The sequence below is a fragment of the Coccinella septempunctata genome, chromosome 7 (genome assembly GCF_907165205.1).
Source record: "Coccinella septempunctata chromosome 7, icCocSept1.1, whole genome shotgun sequence".
Taxonomy (NCBI): Eukaryota; Metazoa; Arthropoda; class Insecta; order Coleoptera; family Coccinellidae; genus Coccinella; species Coccinella septempunctata.
The window spans coordinates 30092558-30103161 of record NC_058195.1 but is presented as its reverse complement, the minus strand read 5'-3'; the positions used below and the strand labels follow the sequence as shown (position 1 = coordinate 30103161).

General features: G+C 36.4%; 1 protein-coding gene across 1 annotated transcript; it reads right to left on the bottom strand.

The window, feature by feature from the left end:
• Positions 1 to 5221: 5221 nt before the first annotated feature.
• Positions 5222 to 6181, bottom strand: LOC123317737. The gene has a single exon (XM_044904345.1). It carries the CDS (start codon positions 6179 to 6181, stop codon positions 5222 to 5224), a length of 960 nt encoding a protein of 319 aa, XP_044760280.1.
• Between the last annotated feature and the right edge of the window lie 4423 nt (positions 6182 to 10604).

Sequence of the window (10604 nt, the reverse complement as noted above, 5' to 3'; positions counted from 1 at the left end):
GGAAATATCAATATATGTATATTTTTCATGAGATGTTTTATTTCTCCTTTAAATTCGCCCTAATAATCCATATTATTCTATCGACGTCTAAAACACCAGTGAATGGGCTAATTTAAATTTCGCGCCTTGCAATTGCAGTTTCCTGTTATACCGACATTACTCCCGGTTAGTTGGGTGGCAACCGCATGGGGGCGCTGAGGGAGGGATAAACTGTATTTTTCACCGGAGAACGTGAGTGTCAGATCTATTCTACTCTGTAATCTGTGGTGGTAGGACTCCATATTACGTAGGCAACCCAAAGTACTTACCCTGATTACTAATAAAAAAATTGACGGGAGGTTGGGAGATTCGAAAGAAAAAACACATTCAAACCCAAACAAGAAACGTTTATTTCGGGTTTCATTGGGGACGATTTCCAATGTCATAGCTCTAGGGCGCAGCAGAGGGGAGGAAAAAGAGCTGCGAGAAAACCTCCCCTTGGAACAGCAAGAACTACATAATCTACTATACAGGTATGATTTTACGTAGCTACGGCAACAGGTTCAACTGGCGAGAGAAAATCTCATGTGAAATGCACACTTGGTGGAATCAGTTACATCTACAGCTATCAGCTCCTTAATGATGACTCTTAACCGATATTTCAGTGAGATGAGTTACGTTCAGCATGCAACAGTTCTGAATTGGGTAGGGTTCAGTCAGGCGGTTGTGGGAAGGATTAGACTCAGATGCAAGGGCATCCAGCCTAAAGGGTTGGAGACGCAGTTACAACGGTACCCGGCCTCAAGGGTGAGAGACGCAGCTGCAAGGGCATCCGGCCTCAGAAATCGACGCAGATACAACGGTATCCGGCCTAAAGGGTTAGAGACACAGATTTCATAGCTACATGCTTAACAAAACACGTCACAATCATTGCGATCCAGTCATCCAGTCCAGACAACTCGGTCCACCTGAGTACCACCAGTAGGTGGTGTTTTTTTTTGCGCTTTGGGTGCAGAAGGTTGTACAAACTGCTCCCTTGATGAAGTAGATGCAAACTGAGACTGTTGGAGATCATCTGCCTTCATGACAACATTATCCTCGTCCTCTACATCAACAGTTGCTGTGCACTCCAGATCCTCAACCTGCTAACACAAAAAGGAAAAAGATGTCAAATCTCTGGAAAATGATACGTCGTAGTGAGGTAAACCATTGTAAGAACAAAACCGCCCAATTCGAGTACATTTTGACGATATAAAAAAATCGACCTGACACGACGTTTTCGACAAATTCGCCACTAAATAACTATGTTTCGTTTTCAAACGGCCACAATGTACTATTTAAATGAAAAGTGTTTGACATTCGTTCTTTATTTCGTTGTCATTGTATGTTAGGTATTAATTCACAATGTGCAAAAATGTACTTTTCTCATTATTTTACAGATGCCAGAAAATGAAGAATAGTGGCAGCGCGTTTCCCAGGTGACTGAACAAAAGTGGAACTTTCCCCATGCTGTTGGAGCTATCGACATGTCATCATACAATGTCCACCTAAATGTGGCAGTGAATAATTCAATTATAAATCATTTTTTACTGTAGTCCTATTTGGTTTAGTTGACGCGAAAATGCTTTTTTCATTTTATGTTCGGTTTTTCGTGTACTACGAAAACCTCCCCTATTAGAACCAGGGAAAGCCAAGTGGGTTCTAATGGCGTGTGTGTACCTCCACAATTTTTTACGCTGAAGTTCAATTTCGCATAATTTATATTGTCCTTCAGGTGCTATGGATAGAGAAGAAAATGGGGAGATTATACCTGGTTCCTGGAGAAATGATTTATCAAGTTTTACATGTGATTTATACTGTCAATTCATGTTTCTGTAGATTTGAATCATGTTTTGTTATATTTAGGTTTTGTTTGCAATAAAATATCTTCTCATAATTTTTCACTTTTTTTGGCCCTTTTATGCACTGCAATATATCTATACTTTTACAGTACCTATACTACAGTAACTAAAGTTATTTGCTACTCACCTTTTCCAGTTCCCCTTGATACTCGTTCCTTGTTAATTTCTCTCCTGTGGGAGACAAGCAAGGAGAGCATTTTTCCTTTTGCTGCATCAGGGGACACCCCCAATTTGTTGGAAATTTCTTCCCAAGCATCATTTTTTTTAAATTTGTTATGATGGTATTTATGATTGGGAAGCCACAGTTCTGCCTTCTCCTCGTAGAGCCCAATCAAGCCAAGGCATTTTTCGTGGTCCCACTCTATTTCAAATGGATTAATTAATAACGAAATTAAGATTCACGAGACCTCATCCAACTTCAATAACAAATTAAATACCAAGACCCAATAACTTATCACGGTCCTCAGGTGTTTTCGATGACATGACGCCAGATGTGCAAGGAAATCCGAATGCCTTTGATGATTCGTCAGTTTACCGACATGGGACGGAACGGGATCGAGCTTTTTTAAACGTTTCGAAACAGGCTTCGTAAACTTTATTCAGCGTCGATGAGTGTTTACACCGCCTGTTCATTTTGCGTGCATTGTTCGCAAACAGTGCCTTAGCCCGGGCGTACTCGAGCGGCTACGCGCTCACGCGAAACGAGCGTGAACGTGCGGCAAGCCGCTACAGATCCCAAGTAACGTATTTCAATACAGCGTTGTCCACTGCAGGCGACTTCGAGCGGGCGTTTTCAAGCAGCTACAAGCTCGTACGCGCGATCAGCCTGAAATGGGATCTGTAGCGAGTGTAGCGCGTGCACGCCCGTTGGCTCATTCATTTCAGTCCTGTTAAATTGAGATTCAGTAAGGATTTTGTGCCTATAAAAGCTTGAATGGCTTCATCAGTGACCGAATTAAATCATCTTGGAAATCATCTTAGCTTTTTTCCTTCAAAGGAATTGAGCATAACTTTTGGCGGCCAAGAAATGGGGTTTTTTAAGTTTTTCAATCATATGTCTTCAAGAAATACGGATATCGACTGATTACTTGCGAGAAAAGCTATATAGTACTGAATTCTACGTCGAATGAGATCAAGTGTGAACTTTTTCTCACTAATGGATCCCAAAGTTGGGACAATTTCCTGAAACATTTTAAAATGTTATATTTCATATTGATTTCTCGGAAAAATCTTTGAAAGCAGCGTATATATGAGAGAAGTATAAAAACGTATAAAAAAGTTGTAATAAAGCATTAAATTTCACATCGATTGAAAACACGCGTTCATTACACAAATACAATTTTTTCGTTAAGATTCCAGATTTAAAACGTCATAGACCATTTCGTGGTCATGGACAGTCAAGGACAATATCTCTGAAATTTTGATATACATTGATATACTCTAATATCGAAACGGGTTGAGGAACGCCGCCTCAATCGAGAATTTAGTGATCTATAATAAAAAAATTGAGCTTTGATTATATTCAGTTTTCCAGGGGAGATACAATCGAAAAAAAAACGAAAACACGCATTTTTGGCCACCAAAAAATTAGCTGAGGAAGAAACCTAGGATAGTTTTTCTGGATGAGTCGTTCAAACAATTGAATACTTATTGGAAGAATTGTTTCTCGTTGTTTTCATCGCATTGTCAGTAAAATAAAATTCGATTCATTCAGTAGTAGTTGGGAAATATATAAGGTCCGTTCTTCGGTTGACAGTAGAAATGGTTGAATTCTCGATTTTATTTTGGCTATAAAAATTGCAGCCATCGCGAACAACAAGCAATAGTTGATTGAGAACGATCCTTCGGCTCCAACACTGAAATGAACGCACGTAGCTGCCTCCAGTGGACAACCTCTGTAGCGCCGCGCCGCCTGTTTTGTAGCGGCTACAAACGCTCGTTTCGCGTGAGCGTGTAGCCGCTCGAATACGCTTCCAGTGGACACCCGGGCTTATAATGAAACATTACTTTACCGGCATGTGGCGAAATGAGCTCGAGCTCTCTACTCTCTACACCGCCCGTGCTACTGTTTGCAAACAGTGTTCGCGAATAATGCTCGTTTGGTATAAATGCGCCTTAAGAAATAAACTTATGATTGATCTCCAAATTTCCGGAAGAGTGTTGGACTTTTGTCAAACATTTTTTCAGACTTTTTACTCTATTCTTCTTCCTTCAATACCGTATTCCATTTATTCGAAAAATTTTCGTCCATTTATATTTGACTTTCATACAGAGGTATATTATGTAGATATGAAAAAAAAAATTATTTTATTTTATAGAGCATCAAACCGCATTTTTAGGAATTAATATTCTACCTACCTGTACAAATACAGTAATTGAAATTGAAACCCTTCAAAAGGCGTTTAAATAATCTATTGTTTAAAAAGTCTTATTATTCTTATTTTATTGTTGATGGGTAAAACCTTTACCATTTTGAGCTTCCTCTAGCAAATTTGTAACCATTAAAATCAAGTTCTTTTGAACCTGTTTGTGTTTTTGTCTTTCTGTATTTCCGTGAACAGTTGTATCATACTATGTCCATTTGAATGTTTATATCAATTGCTACATGACTTGTCCTATACAGTTGTTACTTGTAATTATTGTACCTTTTGGACCAATAAACACTATCACCAATGTATAAAGACCACTTGGTCTTTATACAGTGCTATCACTACCATCATGTTTATTATTCTGAAGTAGAATTCAATTATGTAAAATATTTTCTTGTCGAACACACATTGAAACATGCAATGAAAATATTCTTAATTATGCTTAAATAAACCGAAAATACACCATCATTTTCTTGTTTCTAATTCCGGCCAAAGCGAAAAATTTGTGGATATATTTAGACATTCAAACTATAAGTTTTTATACTCCAAATTCTCTCTGAGAATAAAATTCAATCAACATATCTAGAGCTCAACTATGAAGGGTAGATCCTCCATGAGCTCAACCGAAACAGCATTAGTACTTGGTAACTCAGGGTGGGGGATTGTTTCACCACTTTTGTAATAGATTAAAACAACTCGAAATTGTAAAATGCTTTATTGAAGAGCATTTCATCTCTTCATCGCAGTGGACTGTACTATACTGACTCGACTTGCACACTCGCGGTGCTCATCTGCCTTATTATTACTTTTTACAATGTTGCCGGATCACTAACATACCGCCGGCCTTGAAATGGCTACATTTAAACAAAAAACAAAAAAATACTGCTACAGATAATGTTTTTAAAATGTTGTGAATGCATGAACAATGTAAATGGTAAGTATGCATACAACTAAGTCTTTTCTCTTTCAATCTTAAGTTTTTAACATTCCTCCTTCTCGCGACTTGAGTTCATTTTCAGGCCTTTTGAGAATGCTACCGCCGCTGTAGCGCACTGACACAACGCGCACAACGCTGTCATCACCTGGATGGAGACTTACGATTCTTCCCATTTTCCACATCAGAGGAGGTAGGTTGTCTTCCTTTACCAATACCAATGCTTCATTCTTGATGATGCTGGAACCATTGACCTTCCATTTCAACCTAGTCTGCAAGCCATTGATATACTCATTGCTCCATCGTTTCCAGAATAACTGTACCATCTTTTGCCTCTGCTGATACACCTTCAATCTACCATCAGGAATATCTACATAATTAGATTCAGGCAAACTTGTGAGGGGTAGTCCAATGAGAAAATGCGCAGGCGTGAGTGGAGACATATCATCAGGACTAGAGGAAAGGGGGGTAAGTGGTCTGGAATTGAGTATGGATTCAATCTGACACAATATTGTTGAAAAATCTTCATAACGCAATTGACTATCACCCATTATTCTTTTTAGATGATGTTTCGTACTCTTAATGCATGATTCCCAAAAGCCTCCAAAATTGGGCGCCTTTGGTGGAATAAATTTACAAGTTATCCGCTCATTACTAAAATGCAAAGTGATCAAATCACCATTAGACTTGAAGAAATTCAAAAGTTCATTGTTAGAGCCTACAAACTGGGTTCCATTATCGGAAAAAATCATGTTTGGTCTTCCTCTTCTACTTATAAATCTCTTAAAACATAAGAAAAATGCTTGAGTACTCAATTCTGTCACTAACTCAATATGGACTGCTTTTGTAACCATGCATACAAATATGCATATCCAAGCCTTGGTTACAGTTGGCTTACGAGCCTTACCTTCCTTCAAATAAAAGGGACCAGCGTAATCGCATCCTATATTGATAAAAGGAAATGCCTGAGATAGTCTTTCTGAAGGTAAATTACCCATAATGAACAGGGTGGGCAAAATTCGTTGTCTACTGAAGGGATCTCGAGAACTATAGCAGCTAGAAGGAAACGGATGACACATTCTCGAGCTCTTTTTTCCTTGCTATTCTAAATCTGAAAACAGTCCAGCCTAACGGTAATAGATTTTGAGTTATGAACGAAAATTGATAAATTGTCATTTTCAATGAAGCTGAATAACTCGCTTATTTGAACTCGAATTCGAAATCCGTTGTTACATTCTACAGGCACTTTTTTAAGGGGAATTCGAATATGATATTAAGAAATTTTTCGATCCAATCATTTTCGAGATACGAAAGGGATTTCTGATTTTTCAAATGTGAACTATTGTTGAAAGTTCTTTCATCTTGCTGCAATTTTTTTGCTGATTTCAAAAATGTATCATATGTTGGTATTCACATGAATGTTACACGAGAAAGAAATTCAATACTTTTTCCTGCTTTTCGATTCTCTGTTGAATTATATTATAAGTAGGCTGGGTTACCATAACAACAGTTGAATATGCATTATATTTTGTGAATCTGAGCCTCTATCATTGGAATCACGGATTGCTGAATAAATATTTCGATGATTAATTTGCCATCGTTTGTTCTTCGGATGTTTGGCATGCTTATCTTATGATGGTTCGTTGACAGAAGTACCTTTTTTTTATCATCTTACTTCTGTAAAATTGTAAATATAGAGAGCTATCGTATTTGATTTATAATATTACTAAATCTTGAAGTTTCTTTCACGAATAGAAAAACGATAATTGAATAAATTTCCTTCTGTAACAATCGGACGAAAGTCTTTTACTCTCTTTAAAAGGATATCGATCTCGATATCGATATATAAAAGAAATAATTATTCGTCAGTCGGTGATTCCTATCGCAGAAAGTTAAGTTCACATAGGATTATGTCGAGTTCACGAACCATAATACATTTTTGATACAAATAACAATATCCAAGTAGGAAGTTGTTTATTAAATAAAAAGATCTGTTACTTCCTAGTTCGTTTATTGAATGCCAATACCAATAAACGAACTAGGAAGTAACAGATCTTTTTATTTAATAATACATTTTCAACGGTCGCTATGGTTACGCCAGCCTACTGAAAATTCAACAGTGAATCGAAAAGCAGGAAAAAGTATTGATTTTTTTTTCTTAAGTTATATTCATGTGAATAGAGATATATAATACATTTTTGAAATCAGCAAAAAAATTGCAGCAAGATGAAAGAACTTTCAACTATAGTTCACATTTGAAAAATCAGAAATCTCTTTCGTATCTCGAAAATGACTAAATCGAAAAATTTCTTAATATCATATTCGAATTCCTCATAAAAAAGTGCCTGTAGAATGAAGCAACGGATTTCGCATACGAGTTCAAATATGCGAGATATTCAGCTTCATTGAAAATGACGATTTTTCAATTTTCGTTCATAACTCAAAATCTATGAACGTTAGGCTGGATCTATTTTCATTTTTGGATCAGTCAAGAAAAAAGAGCACGAGAATGTGCGGTCCGCTTTCTTCTAGCTGCTATAGTTGTCGAGATCCCTTCAGTAGACAACCAATTTTGCCCACCCTTTACTCGCAAGCCTTTGGGTTTGCCTTAAAACATCTAACGCATTGATGGATAATTTTGCGGGCCATATTTCTACCTGCCAACGGCTAAAACTTTTCTCTTATCGTGAATAATAATTGTTGTGGACCACAATGAAGTAATTTTTGATGCTCATTGCGCATTATAGAAATTGTAAGTGGATGGTTTTTAGGTAAAATTATTGGATGCTTTTTATTATAAGCATAGTTCGCTCTCGAAATCCTGCCTCCTACTAGTAAAATATTTTTTGAATCAAGAAACGGACATAAGCTTACAAGTGAACTTGAATTTTTCACACATTTCCGTTTTCTTAAATCAGATATTTCTTGACTAAATGCATCAAATTGAGCTACTCTTAATAGAGTGTCGAATGCTTCATATATCTCGCTTATACTTGAAGGACCAGCCTTCTTATGACTAGACTTCCTTGCATTTAATATAAATCGCCTACAATAGGCAACAACTCTTTTCAGTTTTCCTAAATCCAAGAATTTCGTGAAAATTTAATCATCATTGCTCGAAGCAATATTTGAAACCGTTCTTGTTTCTGGAATTTCTTCCAAAGTATTACAGTCCTTGCCTATAGGGTATTCATTACTGTTTAATTGCAACCAACAAGGACCTTGAAACCAAAATTCAGTTAGATCACTCACTACGGCGCCCCTTGATATCAGATCAGCAGGATTTTCTTTGGATCTGACATGATACCAATCATTGCTGTCCGTCAAATTCTGTATTATTGATACTCGAATTGCTACAAAGGTTTTCCATCTCTCCGGCGAACCTTTTATCTAATGGTATGCTACAAGCGAGTCTGTCCAACAAAATTTTCTTTGAAATTCTATTTGCATTGAAGTTTTAACCTTATTTAATAATTTTGAACCTAAGAATGCCGCACAAAGTTCTAATCTCGGTAGTGTTAATTGTTTGATAGGTACAACCTTACTTTTTGAACAAATCAAGTGACATTCTCTTCCGCTTGAACCTTGACTCTTTATATATATGCATGCACCGTAACCTTTTTCAGATGCATCAACAAATAAATGAATCTCTAAATATCGTGCATTTTCACAAATAACATGTCTTTGAATTTTTACAATTTTTAATTCTTGGAGATGAGTTAAGAAATCAATCCAATTTCTGTTCAAACTGTCTGATACTGAATCGTCCCAATTTCCTTTTTCTTTCCAAACCAACTGAAGAATGAATTTAGCCTTCATTATTATAGGACTAACCAAGCCCATGGGATCAAATAGCTGACTGATTGTGGATAAAATTGATCGTTTTGTTATGTTTTTACTCTGTTTCAAATCATTTAATTCTCGATTTATTTCATACTCGATAGTATCAGAAGATGCATTCCAACGCACACCTATAGTTTTGATTTTCACTCAAATTAAGTACGCTAGATTTAATATCCCTATCAATATCGAAACGACCAACAAGATTAGGTGCGTTTGTTGACCATTTTCTTAATTGAAACCCTGATTCTCGCAATAAATTTGTTACTGTTGATTGTAACTGTAAAACATCTGATTCATTGTTTCCGCCATCTAAATAATCGTCAAATTAAAAATTATTTTTATAGATTTAGCAGCTGCTGGATACTTTTCCGCATTCTCATGAGCTATTTGTTGCAGTGCTCTACTTGCTAAAAAAATAGAAGACTTACTCCCGTAGGTAACTGTTAATAGTTCGTAACATTTTAGTTTTTCTGTTTCAGAATTCCGCCAGAAAATTCTTTGAAACTTAGTTTGACTGTGGTGAAGCCATACCTGTCTGTACATTTTGGAAGTGTCTGCCGTTATAACGTAGGTTGGTACTCGAAATCTTAAAAGTATATCAATCAGTTCACTTTGTATAGAAGGTCCTGATAATTGTAGGTCATTTAAAGAAATATTATTGTCTGATTTTGCTGAGAAGTCAAACACAACTCTGCATGGGATGGTATCACTATCCTTCAAAACTGGATGATGTGGAACATAATATGCTGAACCATCATCTTCGAGATCATTAATATCAATCCCTAATTCCCTAAGGTGTCCTAATCGTAAGTATTCGTCAATGAAATCTATGTATTGCTATTTAACGTTTGCGCTCTTTGCCAGTTTGCGTTCTAAGTAATAGAATCTTTTAATTGCCATTTCCTTTGATTTTCCCAATTGAAAAGAGTCATCCTTAAATGGAATTTTTACTACAAATTTATTGTCTGGAGCCCTACTGAAATTTGAAATGAAATGTTTCTCACAAACATCATCTCTTATGTCAATGTTTGTACAATTTTCAATTCGCCAAAACTTCTCTAAGTTCTCATTCAACAACTCGTTCGCTTCATTGTCATTAATTGCCACGTTACTAGAAACATGATTCGTTGCTCTTAATCCAAAGTTACTTATCTCTCCGCCTAATATCCAACTTAATTGGGTGTTTTGCAATATCAGACCGTTGTCAAGCCTTATTTGCTCCATGAGTAATGAATGATAAAATATACCTACTCCGCACAAAATATCAATTTCTTGACTCTTATTGAAATCTGGATCTGCTAATAACTTGTCTCCCGGAATGTTCAAAACGCTTGAATTAAAGTCATGACTTGGCAAATATTGTGTGATCTTAGGTAAGATTAGATATGGAATAGTTTCAGAATATTCATTTACCATAGTGTATATGCTAATTATCATCTTGTATCTAGCGATTGCACTGAAACTGTTACCAATACCTGATATACTGTATTTTATTGGAATTTCTTCCAAACCTAACATATTTGATAATTTTTCAGATATAAAATTACTTTGTGAACCTGGGTCAAGTAACATTCGTGC